This window comes from Scardinius erythrophthalmus, assembly GCF_964197995.2.
Source record: "Scardinius erythrophthalmus genome assembly, chromosome: 15".
Lineage (NCBI taxonomy): Eukaryota > Metazoa > Chordata > Actinopteri > Cypriniformes > Leuciscidae > Scardinius > Scardinius erythrophthalmus.
In genome coordinates this window covers 26,060,508-26,083,778 of record NC_138235.1, presented here as the reverse complement: position 1 = coordinate 26,083,778, position 23,271 = coordinate 26,060,508, and the positions used below count along the sequence as shown (strand labels likewise).

General features: G+C 37.6%; 2 protein-coding genes across 4 annotated transcripts in view; one reads left to right on the top strand and one right to left on the bottom strand.

Annotated features, from left to right (window-relative positions):
- fam3a (FAM3 metabolism regulating signaling molecule A) overlaps positions 1-1,045 on the bottom strand; it is a 7,566-nt gene extending 6,521 nt beyond the window's left edge. Inside the window, exon 1 of the mRNA XM_081386643.1 lies at positions 396-1,045. The gene's annotated coding sequence lies outside the window, so the exon portion shown is untranslated. The remainder of the gene's footprint in view (positions 1-395) is intronic.
- Positions 1,018-14,425, top strand: idh3g (isocitrate dehydrogenase (NAD(+)) 3 non-catalytic subunit gamma). Of its 3 annotated transcripts, none has more exons than XM_081386640.1 (13): positions 1,018-1,133; positions 1,560-1,607; positions 2,068-2,165; positions 2,252-2,367; positions 2,476-2,536; positions 2,752-2,884; positions 9,537-9,670; positions 9,767-9,869; positions 9,961-10,107; positions 10,613-10,707; positions 10,869-10,929; positions 12,634-12,773; positions 12,913-14,425. In XM_081386640.1, the coding sequence occupies exons 1-12, from the start codon at positions 1,065-1,067 to the stop codon at positions 12,733-12,735; spliced, it is 1,167 nt and encodes a 388-aa protein (XP_081242766.1). In that variant the 5' UTR covers positions 1,018-1,064; the 3' UTR covers positions 12,736-12,773; positions 12,913-14,425. The 3 variants fall into 3 exon arrangements, with proteins under 3 accessions (XP_081242766.1, XP_081242767.1, XP_081242768.1); XM_081386641.1 differs by having other exon boundaries at positions 12,634-12,761; positions 12,913-14,423; XM_081386642.1 differs by lacking the exon at positions 1,018-1,133 and having other exon boundaries at positions 1,560-1,947.
- The last annotated feature ends 8,846 nt before the right edge of the window (positions 14,426-23,271 follow it).

The following is a 23,271-nucleotide window of genomic DNA, read 5'->3' as shown; positions in this document are numbered from 1 at the left end:
AAGATATTCATCATGAGCAGAGCGTAAGTTTTCAGATGAAACCCTTGAAAGGAGTCAATTCAAAAGAACAGGATTCAGTAGCCTGTCATTCAGGAAATGCAGGCTAGCTGTTAACGCTTAATCTAAATTTTAAACATAAGGAAGTTTGACTCCTATGTCTGCTTTTGATTTCAATGCATCTAGCTGGACATTTAATGGCTAACATATGTTTTAATTCCAGTTTTAGCCCACTTCTATGACATTAGACCTGAGAGTCATTTGGGAAGCAAACCTCCCTGGAATTGAAACCTTGGCACCAGCTTCATATGCAAATCTGTTCATTAATAAACAAACTCATTTTTAAACCGGAGCACAATAATTGAATCAAAACACACAAATAATAATAATAAAAATACCTTTCAAAATGTGGAGTGACCCTGTGCAGATTTACAGAACAGCTTCTCTCTTGGGGTGTGAAACTGTCACGACTAACAGTTAATTTACTCGCGTCCAAAACACGTTCATCGTAAAACCAGTGACGACTGGGTTAGTCTGCAACAAATAAAAAGAAAATACAACGAACACACAATTCCGTAGTAACAAAATTCGTTCGTCGACCTCTAGAAGCGTACATTTGTTGCCAAAACACATATCCCGATGACAATCTTCCGGTTCGAGCTTCGAGGTCCGAAATTATGAGCACGTGGTTCTTTTGCCCACCCAGTATGCAAATATAATATATGCTCCACTTCCTAGTGTTTATTTAAATTATATCCAAATTACATTTGACCCATGCAAAATGGTGTTATTTATATAGATAGAGAGTATGTAAGTACAACGTCTTCTATACATTCTTTAATAATGTAGGGTTGAGATATTATAGCAGAACGACATATTTAAATGTACAATAACAAATCTGTATGAATGTAAATTTGTCAGTGGCAAAGTAACTAATAACCTTTTAAAGATTTATTTTTCAAAAACGCAGCCCGGAACTATTCTTCACCGTCGGTGTTTAATCCGGAAAATAACACACACACACACATACACACACACACACACACACACAGACGCATACTACTGTCATGATCATGGCCACTCTTACTAAAGCTTTAAAACCAATCTTGGGAAGGCAATTGGGAAATGCAGCAAAGGCAAGGCATTTTATTTACACAACATGACCAGAGAAACCGTATAAATACAAGTAATAATAATAAATTGTTTTTCAACGCGTCCTATTAGCGTGACATTTTACCAAGACAAGGTCAGAGTTAGCTTGCTAAATATCAGTTTATGTATTAGTCCGCATTATACATGTATTTTAGCTCAGTCAGCTCACATATTTGTTCATTTATATTTAAAATTAAATTGGGACGTTTAATCAGTGCGGTTGACTACATGATTTCAGTGATTTGGCAGTGTCTTAAAATGTAGTGAGCTGCCAAAGTACATAGCATGTTTTTGCATTGAAGTCATTAGATGTTGCTGTATATGTCTGCAGCTTACAAGGCTTTGATACACTAGCATGATGTGAGGGGTGCTGTAACATATTGTAATGCTTAATCAGTTTGTTTTTGTAGGTCTTTGGTGCAGCAGTCAGCAATCAAAGAGGAAAACCTACATACACAGTGGGTTGTTGTCTTTACATGGCAGCTAATAATGCCTATCTACATACATGGCATGTAATAATAACCTGTATTGGTCATATGCTAGTTTCTTTAGTACAACCCAGTAATTTAGGGCTAATAATGTTTCCAAGTGTTATTTTTAGTTTTTTGAAACTGAGCCACCTGTTTCAATATAAGTTGAAATCTATCTGATATGATTGGTTATTCATTGTAAACATGTATTCAACATAAGTTACAAGATAATTAATGGTGGTTCCTAATTCTCTCACTAACTGTGGATTTTTTGTCTATTATTCTTCTTCACCTCTGGTCCTCCTCTGTCTTGAAGGGACAAATCATAGTAAGTATGGAGTGACATAAGTAAACATAGAAATAACAAGAGAAGACCCAAGTTATTTCCATGATTACCATGCACATGTAATATAGCCACTGAATGTTAATTCATTATGTTTGTTTGCAGCCTCCTCCTGCCAAGTATGGAGGCCGGCATACTGTAGCATTGATTCCTGGAGATGGAATCGGACCAGAGCTGCTCAGCCATGTGCGGGAACTCTTCAGGTTTGTCAAATCAATACTTTCAACAAATATAATTAGTGTCTGGTAATAATGTGTTGCCACACTAAGATTTTCATATTGAATCACAGGTTCAGCTGTGTTCCTGTGGACTTTGAGGTGGTGAATGTAAATTCTTCATTAACCAGTGAGGACGACATCAAAAATGCCATTATGGCCATTCGCCGCAATGGAGTTGCTCTAAAGGGTCTGTACAGTCAGCTACTTATTGACAATGTTATAATTGTTCCTCTGTTATTAGTGAGATTTTAGATAACAAACTGTTTATATTTAATAATTTATCTTTTTTTCTCAGGTAACATTGAGACCAACCACATAATGCCCCCTAACCACAAGTCAAGGAACAATCTTCTACGGTAAGGCTGAAAGACGAATAATTACACAAATAATTTATTTATACCAGCTTCATCAGATGTTTATGATGCTGTACAAAAAGTTGTTGGGCCCCTCAGTTTGAGTGAGAGTGCCTCAGATTTGGCCTCCAGTCCATTACTGTGTGTCTAGACTGGTTCACCTCCAACCACAGCTGTCTCTCTCTCTCTCTCTCTCTCTCTCTCTCTCTCTCTGTCAGCACGAGTCTAGATCTGTATGCCAATGTGATGCACTGCCAGTCACTTCCTGGAGTCCAGACGCGCCACAAAAACATTGACATCATCATCATTAGAGAGAACACAGAGGGCGAGTACAGCAGTCTGGAGCACGAGGTCAGGAATTTACTTCACCCACTCAACAGACTTTCACACAGCTCCACATCTTTCCTCACATACAGGGTGTTGACATGAATTTATCAATAAAGACATTAAAATGTGTTATTCTATTGCACATGAAGAAAAATACACTATTGTTCAAAAGTTTGGGGTTGTTAAGATTTTTTTTATCAGAAATACAGGAAAAATGGTAATATTGTGAAATATTATTACTTTTACATTTATACATGTAGCAGACACTTTAATCCAAAGCGACTTGCAAAAGAACAAAGCATTCATCAAAGAGCTAACAATCGTTATAGTATACAATGCCAGGTTTATTACAACTTAATATTACAATTTAAACTGTTTTCTATTTTCTTTATATATTTAAAAATGTAAATTATTCCTGTCAAAATCATTCTAATATCAGGGATTAAAGTTCTCTGTCGCTACGACAGATTTCCGTTAATTGCAGCGAGTCTACAAAGGATTTCCATCAATTGCAGGGTTCCCGCCTGTCCTCATGTCTTTAATTCACTTTTCATCATTTTAAGGCCGTAAATATGCTTACATTTCTCAAATAGTGTAATAAATGTCTTGATTTTAGTTTAAATAGGTCTTAAATTAAGGAAAGATGAGGTGTATTCACCCTGCTGAGGGGGATGTGATCAAAGCCTGGAGTGGAGCGAAAGCACGTTCCATGCCCACGAACCCCCGAACCAGGATTACTATAGCAAGGACCTCGATATTTATAAAATCCTGCGTACGGCCCTGTAGTCTAGATGGGATTACCCAAAAAGTGAAAGTGAGGAGCATTTATGGGTACAAGTCGGGAACCGGCCTACTTTACATATTTCAAGGGTGCTGAATCCAAAAAAACTGGTTCCCAAGCAAAATTTTGAGTTTTTGACCTTCTAATTTGCATATCAAAATGGCCGCCAAATTGCCTATCTTGCTCAGTCGTTGGACCATTTTCCCCTAGTTTTTTTGTAAGTAGGCAATCAAGATGAGGAAATTAAGTTTCTAGATCGATAGTCAAGGGTCAGAGCAAAGATATAATGGAGGCTCACTGCCTTTTTTATGTATATATATATGCAAAATACCAACTTTTAAGGTGAAATTAAGCATTATTTGTGTCATTTTTTAAGGCCGACATACATATTCAATCAATATCACTCTTAAATGTTCCCAGTGTATATATGATGTGATGTATTCCATATTACATAATAACTAAGAAAAACACCATTGCAAGTTGTCTGAGATTTCATTTTTTATGCAAATTAAGGCGAGACACAACAGGTGAATAGGGTAAAAATTTTAACTAGCAGATATCACCATGAAACTTTCACAGTTGATTACCTACATTAAGATGAGAAACAAAATGTATTACAAGTTTTCTGTAATTTAATGTTTAAATATGCAAATTAGGCAATATCTAATCAAATGTGTACTAATTTGCATATATTTAAAAAAACGAATTCTGAGTATTGGATAAAGCCAGGTTAAAAATTATTTTTTCATTGTGTTCACATATTAGATGGGAAAAAAATTACAGAGTGATTTATGGATATCTACTTTTGTTATCCTGTAAATCAGAAAATACTGTCAATGATTTTCACCATGTTTTTTGGAATAAAATGTTATATAGCCTAAATCAGGCTAGGAATAATATATTTACAAATCCCAAATGTCTTCATAATATAACTAGGTACAAGACTGGAAAGTTTGGTGTATAGGTGCTACTGAAGTGGAGCGTCATCCATGTGGTTTCCTTAGTCTGCTTCTGAAGCCTTCACCGGCCCCAAGCAGGAGGACGGCACCGCCCGTCTCTGCCCCTTAGCCCGCCAAAACGCCAGGCTAAGCAGCACTCCTGAGATGGGCAGCTTGGAGTTAGGGCTCAGTTCTTCTCAGGAGCTGGTAGCGGGACCACTCCTTCCCCCGGTGGAGGGCCGGGGGAGAATCTTTTTTCTAAGAACTGATGCCCCTTCCTCCGAGCCCCAAGAGGCCATGGATGGCAGTGTGTGACGCTCTGCCTCGCCACCCTTGTCCCCCTCTGTCGCCAGACCTCTGTCAGAGCAGGCCCCCCGTGGAACACTGGTCCTTCCCTGGCCTCCTCTGTCAGGATGCGGCAATGACCGTGCCCCCACACCGGGTCGCTACGCCGCCCACGTCCGAACCGTTCATTCCACTTCGCTGCCCTACCGAGGGTACGTCTGTGGTTCCCATGACCCTGCTGGTTCAGTTCTTGGGAGCCTGGCTAGAGCTTCCCAACCTGTCCCGCTGGGTTGAGAGAACCACCAGGCTCGGCTATGCGATTCAGTTCGCACGATCTCCTCCCCGCCTCCGGGGAGTCCGTTACATTATGGTGGGTGGCAATGCCCCTGTCATGCGTACGGAGGTCGCTACCTTACTGGCGAAAGGTGCAGTCGAGATTGTCCCTCCAGCCGAAATGATTGTCCCTCCAGCCCTTACTTCATTGTACCGAAGAAAACCGGTGGGTTACGGCCAATCCTGGACCTGCACGTCTTGAACCGATCCCTTCACAGGCTTCCGTTCAAGATGCTCACGTGCTCTCATGGCTTCAGCCTCTCCCTGGAGAATGGAGACTCCATCCAAAGACGGTTCAGCTGATTTGGGATCAGTTCGGAGACGCACAGGTAGACCTGTTTGCCTCCCACAACTCGTCCCATTGCGACCTGTTTTACTCCCTGACCGAGGGCACGCTCGGCACGGACGCACTGGTGCACAGCTGGCCGCGGGGCCTTTGCAAGTATGCGTTTCCCCCAGTGAGCCTTCTTGCACAGACCCTGTGCAAGCTCAGGGAGGACAGGGAGAAGGTCATTTTGGTTGCCCCTCATTGACACAACCGGACCTGGTTCTCCAAACTAGTCCTCCTCGCGACAGCACCTCCCTGGTCAATCCCTCTGAGGAACGACCTCCTTTCTCAGGGACGGTGCACCCTATGGCACCCTCGTCCCGATCTATGGAACCTCCACGTGTGGCTACTGGATGGGACGAGGCAGGTTTGAGTACCCAACCACCAGCGGAAGTGGCTACCATCACTTCCGCTAGAGCATCGTCCACGAGACATGCCTACGCGTTGAAGTGGAACCTCTTCGTCACCTGGTGCCCTTCTCGCAGAGAAGACCCCAGAAAATGCCCGATCAGTGTCGTGCTTTCCTTCCTGCAAGAAGAGTTGGACCGAAGGCAGTCTCCCTCCACCCTAAAAGTGTACATTGCCGCTCCTCTGCGAAGAAACATATCTGCATGTTGCCAGCATACTTCCTTATATACCCATAAGGTAAGGCGGAGTTACGCAATGCAAATTCCGCAGACCCATGGCATTTCTTTGCTATTGGCTCGTTTTATTTCTCGAAGATGAGAGGCTTTCTAAGCGAAACCCCATTCGTCGTCATGATGTAACGTCTCCGTTCCCTACTCAGGGAACGAGGGTTACATATGTAACCGAGACGTTTTACGCCCCCCTCTCAGAAGCCTTGGACATTTGGGACAATGTGTCAAAAAATATTTTCTCTAATCTCAAACCTTTCTCCCACATTGTATGTAGTAGCAGCAACCATGTGTGGCCCACTAGTCTTCTATCAAATAGCAGTATTCATTGGTTCCATGAGAGTGGGGCCAGCCCATAAAAATATCTTAAATTTTAACGTCTAGTCGGTCCACAGTCTAATTCTGCTCTTTTTGGTTTTCAGCTATTGTTTTTGTCTGACTTTTATTATGAAGTTTTGTCTGTGGGTCATAATTTGTCATTTACTTTGCAGTTTCGTCTGAGATGCATCTGAAATCGGTCACAAGTTCACTTGTTCATTATAGTGAATGGCACATGTACTTTATGGAGAAAAGAGAAATGAAATTGAGTGAGCGGCTTAAGATGACGGAATTTGTGTGTGCCAGAGAGTAGAAATAACTATTTTACACCTTAAAAAATAATGACGATAATAACTTTATATAACTTTATATGGTATAATGAAAATAAATAACTTGTTCACTTGTTCTCATATGCATGTCATATTTAATAGATCATTCATTTTAATAGAATAATAATACAAAAACTACAAAAAAGAATTAACACAATGATATAATTTTATTATTTTTACTTATAAATTTGCCATAAAAAGCAATAAATAGAGCACATAATACATGAAAGCTGTATTCCTTTCAGGGTTATCTGGTTTTGTTTATTTTTAGTTTTCTCCACATGGACTCTGTTTGTGTTTTCACCTTGGTTAGCTTGTCTTCATGGTTGTTAATTTGATTCATTACTCAGTTCAGGTGTGTGTTGTGTTCAGGTGTTCATGTCTCATTATCCTCTAACTACTTAAGTTCAGATCAGTTTGTGTTTCGTGTAGGGTCTCGTCTATGTGTAGTTGTGTTTGGATGTACTTCTTTGGATTACTCTGTTGGAGCATTAAAGCCTAACTTTCGCCGTTGATTCTTTGGTGTTTTTGTTTTCCGTCTTGTTTGTGTTTTTGTTTAATTTTTTTTTTGGATCATCATGGACTTCCCTGCTGTCAAGCTGCTTTGCCTTGAGCAGGGAGACAGCTCCCTCGAGGAACGGGCGGTGCCGTCCTCCTGCTTGGGGCCGGTGAAGGCTTCGGAAGCAGACTAAGGAAACCACATGGATGACGCTCCACTTCAGTAGCACCTATACACCAAACTTTCCAGTCTTGTACCTAGTTATATTATGAAGACATTTACCGAGGGATTTGTAAATATATTATTCCTAGCCTGATTTATATAACATTTTATTCCAAAAAACATGGCGAAAATCATTTTTTAAAGGCTATTGACAGTATTTTCTGATTTACAGGATAACAAAAGTAGATATCCATAAATCCCTCTGTAATTTTTTTCCCATCTAATATGTGAACACAATGGAAAAAATAATTTTAACCTGGCTTTATCCAATACTCAGATTTTGTTTTTTTAAATCTATGCAAATTAGTGCTTATTTGATTAGATATTGCCTAATTTGCATATTTAAACATTAAATTACAGAAAACTTGTAATACATTTTGTTTCTCATCTTAATGTAGGTAATCAACTGTGAAAGTTTCATGGTGATATCTGCTAGTTAAAATTTTTACCCTATTCACCTGTAGTGTCTCGCCTTAATTTGGATAAAAAAATGAAATCTCAGACAACTTGCAATGGTGTTTTTCTTAGTTATAATATAATATGGAATACATCACATATCATATAGACACTGGGAACATTTAAGAGTGATATTGATTATGTATGTCGGCCTTAAAAAAATTACACAAATAATGCTTAATTTCACCTTAAAAGTTGGTATTTTGCATATATATATACATAAAAAAGGCAGTGAGCCTCCATTATATCTTTGCTCTGACCCTTGACTATCGATCTAGAAACTTAATTTCCTCATCTTGATTGCCTACTTACAAAAAAACTAGGGGAAAATGGTCCAACGACTGAGCAAGATAGGCAATTTGGCGGCCATTTTGATATGCAAATTGGACGGTAAAAAACTCAAAATTTCGCTTGGGAACCAGTTTTTTTGGATTCAGCACCCTTGAAATATGTAAGGTAGGCCGGTTCCCAACTTGTACCCATAAATGCTCCTCACTTCTTATAGAAGGCCATTTTTCTGAAATCCGTCTAGTCTACTGCTCATGCTGTTCACTTTTCATATAATCAACATGAATAAATTTTAAAATAACATTATATTATTTATTTATAATGGCTAGGTTAAAACAGATATTATATTATGTATAGTCTGTTATATTAGCTCACTTTTCGGCAAAAGCTCTGTTGGCTTTTGTTATTTAAGAAATAAAACTTGTGTTAAAGTTATGCAAATGGTTAATTATTTGTATGACTACATCACAAAGAGTCAAGTCTTGTAAAAGCATTAGGCTAGATTGAAAATATTGAAATTTCATAAGGTGTGTAAATAATAGAAAAGCAGTTCAAAAATGGCCTTTCTTTAAATGCAAATGTTCTTTGAGTATTTCATTTGTGAAGGTAAAGCATGTAAAAAAAACTGCTCTTAAACTGGGTGTGTGACAGGCTGTGGAATGGGGTTTGGCCGAGGAAAGAATTCCAGTCAAAAGATTTTTTTTTTGCTTGAACCCCTGTAATATGCTGATTTGGTTCTCAAGAAACATTTATTATAATTATTATTATGTTTAAATCAGTTTTGCTGCTAATATTAATGTTGAAACTATGATAATTTTTTACCATGATCAGAGTTTTTGATTAATAAAAAAAGTCAAATGAACAGCATTTATTTGAAATCAAAATCTTTTGTAACATTACTTTTTACTGTCACTTTTGATCAATTTAATGCTTCCTTGCTGAATAAAAGTATTCATTTATTTCAAAGGAAAAAAAAAAACATACTGACCCCAAACCTTTAAATGGTATTGTACATAGTTAGCATTCATAATTTTTAATATTTGTTTATCATGGAATAATAGTACAATAAAAAATTGCCAAAATTAATGTAATAACTTAATGTATATACATATATATATATATGTGCGTGCATGATGCCTTGAACACATAAAAAAACTTTCTGTCCCCCACTTATGTGCAAAATATTATTTTTTCCTGCCCATTTTATGTTCTCTTTTATTTTATCGGTCTGTACCCTGAATAAATAATTTTCTTTGTGTTTCAGAGTGTATCAGGAGTTGTAGAGTGTCTGAAAATCATCACGAGGACCAACTCCCTCCGCATCGCTGACTATGCCTTCAAACTGGCCCGAGAGAAAGGTCGCCGGAGGGTCACGGCTGTCCACAAGGCTAACATCATGTTAGTTAGTCTACTACTTGTCTGTACAATTAATTCACAGTTTTGTCACAAAAATGAATGTGTTAATAATGTGTTCTCACTCTCTTCTCTTAACAGGAAACTGGGGGATGGGCTGTTCTTGCAGTGCTGTAAGGAGGTGGCCTCTGGTTACCCAGACATTGAGTTTGATAGCATGATTGTGGACAACACCACCATGCAGGTGAACTAATAATCAAACTATGCTGACAATTTTGATGTTTTATGAGAAAGCAAAATAAGCCAGTTACTATATTTACTGTGGTTTCTTTCAGCTTGTTTCTAAGCCCCAACAGTTTGATGTCATGGTGATGCCTAATCTCTATGGCAATGTAGTTAGCAATGTGTGTGCGGGGCTGGTGGGTGGACCCGGTCTGGTGCCTGGTGCTAACTACGGACGAGACTATGCTGTGTTTGAAACGGTTGGTTTGAAGGAAAAAACTGAGCAATTAGCACAATCCTAACTTGCAGGAATGTTGAAGGTCACCCCTTAACAATAATCCTGGTATTTTTAGAGTTTTATTTACTTTGGCCTCGGTGTTAATAATAATTGCAGTCAGCTATGTAAACAGCTTTAAGACCAAACAGAACCCTCTGCCCGCATGTGAGCATGAGAGACTTCTTTCAAAAACATTAAAACATTTTTTTTATTTATTTTTTTATTGGTATTGTACTTTTCAGCAAATCAGTCACAAATACTGGGTGAATGTTATTTCACCTAGGCTGATTATTCATAAGCCATTTTATTACATGCTTATGTTAACTTAAGTGTATTTAAATAGAAAGATATCAGCATTATTCATAGACCTATTTTAAAAGAATAATGCTTATATATTATTTCTCTATTAAAATTGAGCTATGCCACTGAAATTAAAATGCAAATATCGAGTGATGTTTAGATGGCTGGCTTTAAATATGTTTTAACAGGCCACCAGGAATACAGGAAAGAGCATTGCCAACAGGAACATCGCCAACCCCACTGCCATGCTGCTTGCCAGCTGCCTCATGTTAGATCATCTCAAGTAAGTGAGGAGCTCATGTGTTATTTTATAAGTGTCCTCTCTTATGATGGTAATTTTGCCTTTCTGGTTCTTTGTTAGCTCTCGTATCTTTAACTTGATGAACAGTCAGAATTTCCCTGTTGTATAAAATCTATGTTTAGGATATGACTCTTCTTTTTCAGGCTTTATGACTATGCCACCATGATCCGAGGTGCAATTCTCACCACTATGAACAAGACCAGGGTCAGTCATATAGATTCTTTCTAATGTATTAACTCAACCTCTATACATTTTAAAGTTGGTCTAGCACATCTTGTATGGCAGCTTCTAGATCACAACTTGGATACCGTCAGGTGTGAAAACCTGCTCATCAAGTTACCATTTAGACCAAGGCATTCAACCATTCTTTGGATTTTTGCATGAAAGATCTCTTTGTAGTAATGATTCTTTCTAGTAGTAATATTCTTTGTTTGTAGTAGATTATTTGTAGTAATATTATTTGACTATAGTTACACTACTGTTCAAAATATTGGGGTCAGTAAGTTTTGTTTTTGTTTTTGAAGTCTCATACTCACCAAGGCAGCATTTATTTGATAGAAAAATACAATTAAAACAGTAATATTGTGAAATATTATTACAATTTTAATTATTACATTTTAAATTCTATTTAAATATATTTAAAAAAATGTAATTTATTTCTGTGATGGCAAGGCTGAGTTTTCAGCATCATTACTCTAGCCTTCAGTGTCACATGATTCTTCAGAAATCATTCTAATATGCAGATTTGGTGCTCAAGAAACTTTATTATTAATGTTGAAAAGAGTTGTGCTGCTTTGTGGAAACCATGATACATTTTTTTTTTTTTTAAGGATTTTTTGATAAATAGAAAGGTCAGAAGAACAGCATTTATTTAAGATTGAAATGTTGTGTTACATATTTAATATCAGTTTTGATTAATTTAATGCATCCTTGCCAAATAAAAGTTGAGGGGTTTTTTTTCAATCTTTTGAACGGTAGAGTATATGTGCTTGAAATTTAACTCCAAAAATACTAATGACATTACAGTATCTTATAGTAATGTCTATTTAGGTTTTTTTTTGTACAATTTGTAGAATTTTCAAAGGGGTGAGGTCACATGCTTGTTGCACAATTGATGTTCAGTCATATGTCTAAGCATGTTGTAATGCAGTGGTTCTCAAACCTGTACCCTGGAGTAGCCACCAGCCCTGCACATTTTGTGTCTCCCTATCTCTGACACACCAATTTCAGGGCTGCGTTCCAGTCCACTTTTAGACATGCACTTAATTTCCCTAAGCACTTGCTGCCATTTTGAAGTGCGTTCCAGTTCGTGAAGTGGACGAGGGAAGTTTATATGGACAGACCCTCGTTCCATCGATATTGACCGAGGGAGCGAGTCTACTTCATATGTACACGTGACTTCAGGCACCTATATGTCCCACAATGCAGTACGATTGTGAAGTCACCACATATCTTGTCTAATCACCACCACAGCAAACAACTCTATGATATATTAATTATAATTTTCTTAATTTAAAACAACCCAAACACACCTATATACATTTGGATGCTGCATTAAACAAATTCTTAAAGGGGAAAAAAAATGAAATAACAAATCAACTCCATAGTTGATTCCAAGTGCTCAAGGGCTTAGGACGTTCCAATTCAGCCCATTGCAGTTTCCGCCAGTAGAGGGCACTTGTTGCAATGTAAACAGTGGCGTACATTCGAGTGAACGAGACAGAGGGAAGTTAGCGATTGAAGGGCATGACAATTTTGGACTGGAACGCAGCCCAGGTCTTGTAGTCTCTACTAATGAGCTCGTGAGTTGAATCAGGTGTGATAGACGAAGGAAACAGGGCTGGTGGTACTCCAGGACAGGTTTGTGATCCACTGTTGTAATGTGTTCTGTGGTGTCTCCTGTTGCAGTTGCACACAGTTGACATTGGGGGGCAGGCCACTACCTCAGAAGTGGTTCAGTCTATCATGAGGAACATCGAGAGTGGCGGTCCCCTCACCACTGAGATCTAAGCTCAGTCAGCATCACTCCACCACTGGTACACTGGCAGGTCTTGTACATTATATATTTTTTGTCAATCAGTCTATAATCCATGGCCAGGAGTAACAAGCCTAAGTTTCCTGCCAATTCCTATTTGGTAGATCTGTTAATATTTCATCTCAACTTTTCCCTTTCCAATTTACTTTCAGATGCTTCAGATTCATAAGGACATCTGTCACATGAACTCCCAAGATTCATTTGAAATGCAGCATACTTCAGCATTGTGCTTGTGGTGTTTCTTGGGCATAGTGGTCTTTCCTTGGGAACTGCAGAGCTTTTAGATGTATCATATTGTATCTAAACGGTTATATTGTTTAAATGCTATGCTAATGCAGTATTTATGAGGTTCTTGCATTGGGTTTCTGTTTCTGCTGCTCAATTGGATTCCAAATTTAATCCGTTCTTAACATGTTATTCTAAAACACAATGTATTCATTTTGGGTTCATATTTTTTATGTTTACTTTAATGAACCTGAATAATATGAACAAACCTCCAACTGTCCATTTACAAAATTATACTTGTGTAAACTACTGCATTTTACTTTTCTAACAGCCTTACAGTGTTGGGTGTTTAGATGGACTTCATGTTCTGGATGTCCATCAGATGATATTTTTTCATTAGACTTTAGTATAAAGTTTATTTAAGCGTAATACTTAATGTTGGTCTACTGTTGCATCATTTAGTTTAGATCTTTATGTTAATTTAATTACTTGATATGCAGTGCTTAATTGTATTATTGATCTTTCATACTGTCATCTTTTGAGTTAAACATGCACATTTTACATCAAACATACAAGTCCATGTAGTTGTCATGCCTTAAAGCAGTGGTTTGCAGCCTTTTTGACTTTTGGCTGTCCACAACTATTTTTTATTTTATTTATTTTTTTACTTGTAAGTTCTACCTGATAAAATATATCAGAGCTTGACATTACATATACTGTAAATTATGTAAAATTTTAATTGAAATAATTTTAAGTCATCTTGAGGCCCCCGAGTGGGTCCCGGTCCCCCTGGGTGAGAAACACTGCTGTAAAGGTTAAAAAACTGTACTGTCTCACAAATCATTAATTGGTTCAAAGGTAATTCAATGACATAATGAATAAAATGGTTGTCCTCTTTAAGATGTCTTGTTTATTGTAGATCACCGACAACTTAAAATAGAACATAGACTGAGAAATTGGATGTCCCTTAACAATCAGTCATAATGCACATTTGCGTTTTTTTCTCACATCTGACATGCCATATTCAAAGCTTGGAGTCTTTTCTGAGCTAAAGAGTTGGATCTGGTGTGTTAGATATGGGATGTATTCAAGATGTGTTGTGTTGTGACTTTCGTGACCTGGAGAGTTTGGCAGTACACTTACCGTCCCATTAAAGCAAACACTGTCCAAGTGAACAATAGTGACAAGAAAACAACAACTCTCCAGTTGAGGGATTATACCTTTTTGTGATTATCGCCAAATGTTCTGTATTTTGAACCAAGAAAAAAAAATTGTTTTCCTGCAGACATCGTTATTTACAGGCCAACATACTGACTAAAGGATTGATGTATCAAGTGTGAGTCTGGGCACTAGAGGGCAACAAATCATAGATAAATGTATCTTTTTGGAAACAGCTTTGTGCATAACCAATAAAGTCAGTCCAAATTGATTCTTAGCCACAAAACCACGTGTTCTTTTCCAAATAATCTGACAAGATGACATGAATATCTTTTGATTGTTTACAGCTGGACCTTTCTGTGTGGAAAAAATAGCACAATGTTCTGAGTGGGAAACCCAAGGGGAATCTTATAAAAAATAATATTACAAATCTTAAATAGAATATAATTTCCAGTGACATGCGTCAGAAAAAAACCCAGCCATTTCCCACTGCCATTCAACAGCCTTTGCAATCGCTAACAAAATACAGCAGCTGGGGAAAATATGTGGAATGTTATTTGTAGTACATTATACAAGTCTATGAACAAATAGACATGTCAAGGACTGTGGTTAAATATCCTGTAGCCCTGTGCATCAAGTGTATTCAATGAGAGCCAAAAGGAGTGGGATGGCTTGTAAAAAGCTGTGAATATTAGAACATGCAGATTGATAAAGGTGATGCCTTGGAGAAAGTCTTGAGAATTATCCATTGCTGTGCTGCAATGCATGCTCTGAACTCAATCAATCGATGTTGAATATTTCATGTTCGCATATTTATTTGTTCAAATAGTTGTGTAATAAGCAGGATGATGGACAATAGCCAGTCAATATAGCAAAATAAACTTAGTTTGACCCAGTCCCAATCTATTTTCACATAGATTTTTGCGTTGTCTGAAAGGTGTGTTTGAATTCATGCCACATTATTTCTTATTTCACAAGTCTGGTGTCGATATTCTGTATTTCCATTCTATTAAAGGTCCCGTTCTTCGTGATCCCATGTTTCAAACTTTAGTTAGTGTGTAATGTTGCTGTTAGAGCATAAATAATATCTGTAAAATTATAAAGCTCAAAGTTCAATGCCAAGCAAGATATTTTATTTAACATAAGTCGACTACAATGAACGGCTCGTTTGGACTACACCCCTCTACTTCCTTCTTTAATGACTTCATTAAAACCGTTTTTTGACTAACCTCCGCCCACAGGAATGCTTCCTCAACTCTACTGGCTACTTGCGCTCTTCTTATAACTTAGCCTACTGTGTTTACTCAGCTCTTACGGAGATTTTCTGAAGTAAAACTGACGCTTCATCTTTTGTGTGATGTACAATAAACTTGATTAAACTCATCAGTATATGTTTGATCATCATTCAGACAGCAGACTTGTAGGCTATTAATAAATAATGGTGGATACATACAAGCAGATGACAAATACGTTATAATAACCGTAATTAAACTACTAAACTATACCTGTTTCATCTCTATACAGCACTCTGACTCTGTAGGCATTATTGTCCGACTCGAAATGAACACCGTTATTGAGAGTTTCTGATATTATCATCATTCCGTGAGATGAAATTGTCCTGACAGACTGAGCGCGAGCTAATGAAGCTCCGCCCCCTGGGTCGTCCAGCAGCAGCAGCTTATTTGCATTTAAAGGGCACACACTAAAACAGCTCGTTTTTCTGAGCCCCAAAAAATGACAATTTAAACATGCTGTAAAAAAATTATCTGTGGGGTATTTTGAGCTGAAACTTCACATACACACTCTGGGGACATCAGAGACTTATTTTACATCTTGTGAAAAGGGGCATAATACGGGACCTTTAAGTTTTTTTGTTTGTTTTTTAAATCTTGGTCAGGTTGCATGACATCACAACTTGGGAATTTTGGATCACACATAGTCGGCCAAATATTTTGCTTTTGAATTTTCTGATACAGCTTGGAATTCATTGATCCCTTCATAATTGTAAGCTGTCCAGGTCTCGAGGCAGTAAAGCATATTGGATATTGCTGTGTACTTGTTTATCTGTGAAGATTCACAAATACACTGGAGATCTATGGAGATTCATGAACAAAGATGTTACAAGAAAGAAATGTCTGCTGATATATATCTGACCCTCTGGGGTTCTGGTTCATGGATTCTTTGTCTTGCATTGCACAGATAATTGCAGGATGCCAACTGAATCTGAAGAGTAGAAGTATCAGTAACTCTTCTGTGATCCTTTAGAATTATGATATGAGGAACAGAATTTATGCACGACAGGACTGATCAATCAATCACAGCTTGTCAGGTTCTCATACATATTCTGTGACTGTTTAACTTAATGTATGCATATTTTTGTTTGTTAAAATAAGGGAATGTTTTATTTATTATTATAATGCAGATGAAAACACACATCATATATCAGTTGATATCCAGATAGTTTCAAAGGGTTCAATAACTTTTCACTTATGTTTTTTACTCAAAGGTTATATTTGGGTCAAGCTAGTGACTCATAATATTGGCAGACAGTGAATGTCAAGGGGGCTGTATGGAAATATGTTCGAGGTCTGAGTTTCAGTACTTTTAAACAACTCCCGTTCAGGGCACCTCTAGTTTCCAAAATGTAGCTCCAGTGTAATTAGGAAACAGGAGTTACTTATAAGACACTTACTCTATTATGTTCTGCTTATTTACAATGCTTTTATTTTCTCTGTGTCCTTTGAGCATTTTCTCAACTCTATCAATTCTCCACGCTTTTCCATTTGGTATAACAGCACAACATGAAAACGATCACTTATTTATACGGCACAATCACTCTTCTACATTCTTGCTTTCAAACTCATTTCCAGCTGCTTTTCTTCAGTTATTTCCTCAATGGATTTCAGCCCCATGAGTTCAGGAGTGTTTTTCATTGCCCTCATTTGAGCTTCTCACACATTATCATGATTGATGGATGATCTATTTATGCTGTATTTTTTTTGTTGGTATTAAGCCAGTTTAAACTTAGCCAATAAGTAGTGAGCCAATCCAACCTCAATAATGGGTGTAAAAAATACCAATAAATTACACTTAAGTTAAAGTACGATTGTTAAACTGCTTGTGAAACGGACAATGGAGGTTTTCTCATAAACTTTGATGGAAAGTGACGCGTCAGTGAGCGAAAAGTTCATTATAATGTCCACATACTGAATACAATTTATAAGTACACCTAAAAAAATGAATAATTAAAAATATATATTTATTTGAAATTTCCCATTTGCTTCAATTATGAAAAAGAGGTTGGTAATAGAAATAGTGAGAAATAGTGGCTAATTTTAGTGGCTCTTCCACTGGCTAATTTGACTCTCTATAGTCATTATCATTTGTCAAGATCATAAGTGTTAAAATGTTTTCAAATATGTTTTTTTTTTAAGTATTTTAGGGAAAAATGGGAAACACTTTTGCAGCAGAAGCTTCTGCTCTAGCTTGGAACGTATCTCAGAATGACTTATTCTCCTTTCCCTCTTTGAGGTATTTTGGTATTTGTAATTCTCATCAGTTTAACATCAGCCTCAGCTCTTGTCACATTATTCAGTTTACTTTAACTGTCACATTACAACTCTCCCAATTTCCTCTGAGCGCTGGAATCATACTATCAATTATGTGAATGTGTAACCTCCCTCACTCCCTTAAGTTTATATACAGCAGGTTTTAGTGCGCTCAACATATTTAAAAGGAGAATCCATCACGAGCCATCAAAGAGCAGCTTAATTCTCTGCAGCAGCCTCCCCTAGTCATGACCGCCAAAGACTTGTCTAGACTGTGACTAAGGACATTTATAGAAATTTCTATTAACGGATTTAAGGCAGGGTGCATGTAGACAATGAGAATGAGAGAGAGTGAGAGCATGCATCAAACTCCTCTCTCTGTCTCTCTGATGTTAGTATTCCCCCTCCCCATATACTGGAGAACCGTTACTAAAGAGCTTTTGATGAAACAGATTTTTCTGAAAATCCACCAGAAAACACAAGTCTGATTACTTTCGCTTTCATTCTTCCTATCAAAAGTACTTCGGATAAGTATGGCTGTGACGGCTTTATTTGTGGTTTGAAGTTATCTAACCAACAACCAGTCAGAAATTTCTGGGGCTTCCAACTGATATGCAGAGGTAATGTAATTATTAAAACATAGCAGTGAGCTCCTCTCTATATGTGAAAATATAGTACAGTTCACGACAATACACTTCTATAGAAACTTAAAGGCTTCTGACAGGCATTTCATATAAAGAACATTTTAGGGATTCCCATACCGGTTCCTGAACAATACTTTTTTCGATACCAATTGTATGCACCTCTGATAAATGATCACTCTAAATTGTATTTTCATAAACGGACATTTCACCCTCTCCCTTTTCAAAAATAACATTGTGCACACCTGTTAGTTTTCAGAAGTGTTTGTTTACACGAACCCGTGTATATATGCCGTCAAGAGCATGTCAAACCTGTAGGTGGCAGTGTAACGAGAAGCTCAAGCCCACGTTAGCCAATCAGAATCACGAAAATAGCAACAACAGCAACAAATCACTTCCGCTGGTGCAAGTTCTGTCACATACTGTGACGTCGGTTGCCTAAAACTCCAAACGAAGCTTTTTAGAAAGAATCATTTTCAGAGGCGAATTCTTCGTTTGCATGTAAACAAAGGGCACAAACGAAGGGAAATGTCTCCGTTTTTCAAAATAACCATGTACATGTAAAAGGGGCCTTAGACACATGCATTTTGTGTAAATCTGCTTTGAAACGATATGTATTGTGAAAAATGCTATACAAATAAATGTGATTTGTTCTTCCTTGTTGTTCGTTCATCATCTTCGGTTTATGTTTCGCTAGCATTATTTTGTTTCTCAAATCGCTTACTGCACCTTTAAACATGAAAGTATTATGCAATACAATTCTATATATAATTTCTCAAGTATATCTTATACTGATGTAATGAGTTTCACAGAACATACTACACAACCACCAAGATTTCAGAAGACCTGTTTCTGCTGCTTGGTTAAATGGTTGGACTGGGAAAGGAGTTTTGAATTCTGAAAGTTAGAGTAACACAGTAGTCTACATCATATATCATCAAAAGAACACAGAGAATCCGGTTTTCCATGATATGACATTTAAGAGCAATGCATTCTGCTAGTCTGCGTGTGTATATGCTTTCAGGATAAAAGCCAATTGTTTCCAGCTCCAAATGAATATGGGCCTTATTTAACATTCCTCAAAATCATTAGAGAAGTGCTCCGGACAACATGCAATGGATTCCCACTGGGAAATCTAAACAGATGAGACAGCCTGTGTAAGCATTTGTATATAAAATTAATTTGATATGTTTTTACTTAAACATTATGAACATTCTGAAATGCAGATGTTGAAGTTATTTGCCATTAGATTTGTTTATATGATAGATGTCTCCGAGCTGTTGTGCTCCAAACTGTTGATAATATTGTAATATTTAGCAGATAGGCTTCAGAAGTCATTACCTTATGGACTAAATAGCCAAAACCATTTGTATTGTAATAATTTGTTTTCTACAAATATCCACAAAATCTTCAACTTTTGAAAAATTTCCAAGAATTTGAAAGTTTGCAATAAGTACATTTTTAATGTTTTTGAAAAAAGTCTCTTTTGCTCACCAAGGCTGCATTTATTTGATAAAAAATACAGTAAAAACAGTAATGTTGTAAAATATTAATGCAATTTAAAGAAACTGTTTTCTGTTTTAATACAAAGTTCTGGCATGAAACTCTATGGTGCAGGCTAATAGGTCCTTTTACTCACCTGTTCATAATCACATCGTTATCAATAAGGTACAGCTGATTGGTTCTTGCCATATCAGTAGCCAATGAGCTCGCTGCTCAACCTTCAAATACTTGGGTAGCATTTGCCTTAAAGCTGCAGTCGGCAAGTCTGGCAGATTGAGTGGACTTAGCCAAAATTTTGAATGTTTACAACTCTCATGCCCCTCCCCCACTACCAACGAGCACCCGCCCATCGTCAGTGCATGTGTACCTGATTTTCTGTGAACGCGCGCGTCTCTTCAGCGTCGAACAACACCATGGACTCGGCGGTAGGCTGCCCTGGCTAATCTATCCATAGATAGCAATAACAGAGGAATTGGAAGCTTGTTAGTAGATTTTCTCTCCGCCATCACGCTTCGTACAATCTTCAGGCGAACTTCAGGCGTGTCGTGTGCATGTGATATTGTAATGTGCGCGTCTGCGTGAGGGAGAGGGGATCTGTGGCGTGTGCACGAACTGTGATTGACAGTCAGATCTCACACCCCCCTGCGCTGATTGGACCCGATGAGACGGGAGCGGTGGATTTTTGCAAAACAAATAACACGCTCCAGGTGGAGTTAGAAGCTCGGGTTTTTTTCTAAAACCAATTTATTTATGTTGTTCTGTCGGATTATAGTGTCGATTTCACTGAATATGATCAAAAAAAAGTTGCCGACGGCAGCTTTAACTGTGCAGGCGCTTTCAGAAACCCTCCACCTTCCCCAGCTCCACCTGTATAGTTCTGCTATGGGTAATTCATGTGTGCTATATTGTACAGCAGCAGCTGTAGTCTTACTTGCTCACAGCAGCGTGTCGTGTATGTATTGGCAGTAGCAAATCCCTTACTTGCTCTGAGGCAACAGAAGCAGCAGCAATAACCTACAGCAGCAGCAGCAAACATACAACATTGTCATATCCATTACCATTCCAATCACTCCGAGAGTTGTCATGACACAAGGTCATGACCATTCAAATGTTTGGCGTATGTAATGTAACTCAGTTTTTCTGTTGGTTTAACATCATTGTGATAATTTGGTGTGTTGTGCTCCTTTGCACAACTGTAGTACAGCACATATCCTAACAGAGATTCTAGCACCTCATTGCTATCGCCTGCCACTCAGCTAGTTGCTATGGCTATAATCAGCTGTATATGCCATGCACTTTTGCTTTCTATAAAGGTATCTTTACTTTGACTCCAGTATGACTGGGTTCTTTATACACCACAAGCTATTACCATTAATGCTCGCTTTCTCAAAATAATGGCACTAGACCAATGCATGAGTATTGGTTTTCCATGTTTCTGATGGTACTCAAAGGTGTGCTGTTTCAAGTCAGCGCATTTTCTCCTGTCAGACTAAAAAATTTGTTTGTACATGCACGTCCTTACCAAGTCTTTTCCAACAAGGAGTGACAATTTGTTTTGCTTTTGCCCAATGTTTATTGGATATGTCTTCATGTCCTCAGGGGTGGAATGGCACATGCCATGAGGGACACTGAGTAGTTGTTTGGTAAGGATTACATGTACTTCAAAATTAAATAGGTTTTTATTGCCTATTATGCGCAGTATGTGATCTTGAAGACTCACAAGAACCTTTGTTTTGTATCCGTAAGTATTATATCTTTTGGATTCCTCTTGATTTAATGAAAAAGCACCTAACCAATGACAATAGCCTATTTCCTTCTAGTCTAGGATCAAAATGATTATTTATTTTGTTCCCTAAAATAAAATTAACCTGCCTTAAAGTGCAAGAACAGATCTTTGTTTGACCATGAGAGAGTTGATGGGACTTTGATACTTTGGTATATAATGATATAATGAAGAATAATTTAGGATAATCGGATCTCCACCCACTTTCAATTTAAAGAGAATATGATAGGAAAAGCTGCTTAATCCTTGTAGCATAATGAAGCCCTGACGCAAAAGCAGTAAGGCTTTGTGAGGTCTCTCTCGCCTTCCTCTCCATTATTGAAGTACATTTAATACACTCTAGAGTCAGCATCATTAAACACTAATGGCCTGTTGCCCATCTCCTCACTGCTTTAAAATCCAAAAACAGTATGACCAAAATATGCAACAAAGACTGACATTTGATAGTCTTTACTTCTTGAAAAGATCAAGTTACTAGGATCAGACTTTTTTAAGTCATGTAATTTGATGTAAAAATGTAAAATGATCCACTGCGTGACTGGTCTCAGATCTTTTGTATCGGGACTCGGCTGCAAGGAAACAGCAGTCGCGTGTGGTGAACTTCTGAAATGAGCAGGAAAAGTCTCTTTGGTTTTTATTTGAATGTTTTTTAGGGCCGATGTAAATTCATGTTTCATTCTATATTATTGTATTATATTAACATGCTATGCATTAAAGTCGGTATGAAATGCACTCTTTTCTTCCTTATTGTGACGTATATATGAGTTTAACGGCTCCTAGAAGAAGAAAAAATGTAGAGCAGGATGCGCATTTATAATAGATATTCCATACATATAAAATATTCCATAAAAATACAAAATTGTCACTTTTGATTTCATGGTGACTTATAATTTATGCATTTTTTTTAAGGCTTCAGTACATTAACAAAAATATGTGGGCATCTTTTATTTGTCACCACCAGCTGTTGTTGGGCTATTATTATTATTATTAATAGTCACCTTTTCGGACCATTAGTCATCACATCCTCTGTAAACACTGCAGGTGTAATTAAGGCCACAGGCACGGAGGTGCAGCTTTAATCTACCCAAGCTGAGTGCGTGCTAAATCCGGCTCACTCACAGATCATTTCATGTCTCAAGTCATTTCAAGTTCATTTACTTTCCCCAAATTGCTGTCACTTTCAGAAAAGTGATTTACACTCTATTTGATGTCATTTGTATTTATTTGTTTGATTTCCTTTTCGTACTGTTATTATTTCCTCATCTAAATTGTTTTGTTGAGGCGCAGCTTTTCTTGTCTCCTTGGACAAAACAGCCCTGGAAAACAGGTGTCGTTTTCTCTTTCAATTACGTGAGTCATCCATAAAGTACAAGAATGTTTTATAAAATGGTTAATTCATCATTTTACGAGAAGGTGAAGTAAGACCAGCATTTCCTTATAAAAGCCGAAATCATTAGGTCTGTAATACATCATTCAGATATTGTTGCACAAACACAATTTGCTTCGAGAGAATAAGATGAACAAACATTTTCTCACTGAACCTGAGAGAATACTTCCTTTATCCAAGCGTGACTCAGTGTCTTTGAAATGTAAATAGATGAGAACAATAGGCCTAATTAGTCAGTGTCTGCGGCAACTTCGTTTTTTCTGACC

Bases quoted from the DNA above. Each gene is read 5' to 3' on its own strand.
- idh3g (XM_081386640.1), top strand. From the start codon at position 1,065: ATGATCATGGCCACTCTTACTAAAGCTTTAAAACCAATCTTGGGAAGG. The intron at 2,368-2,475 runs GTCTGTACAGTC...TTTTTTTCTCAG, and splicing joins CAATGGAGTTGCTCTAAAGG to GTAACATTGAGACCAACCAC. The intron at 2,885-9,536 runs GTCAGGAATTTA...TTTGTGTTTCAG, and splicing joins ACAGCAGTCTGGAGCACGAG to AGTGTATCAGGAGTTGTAGA.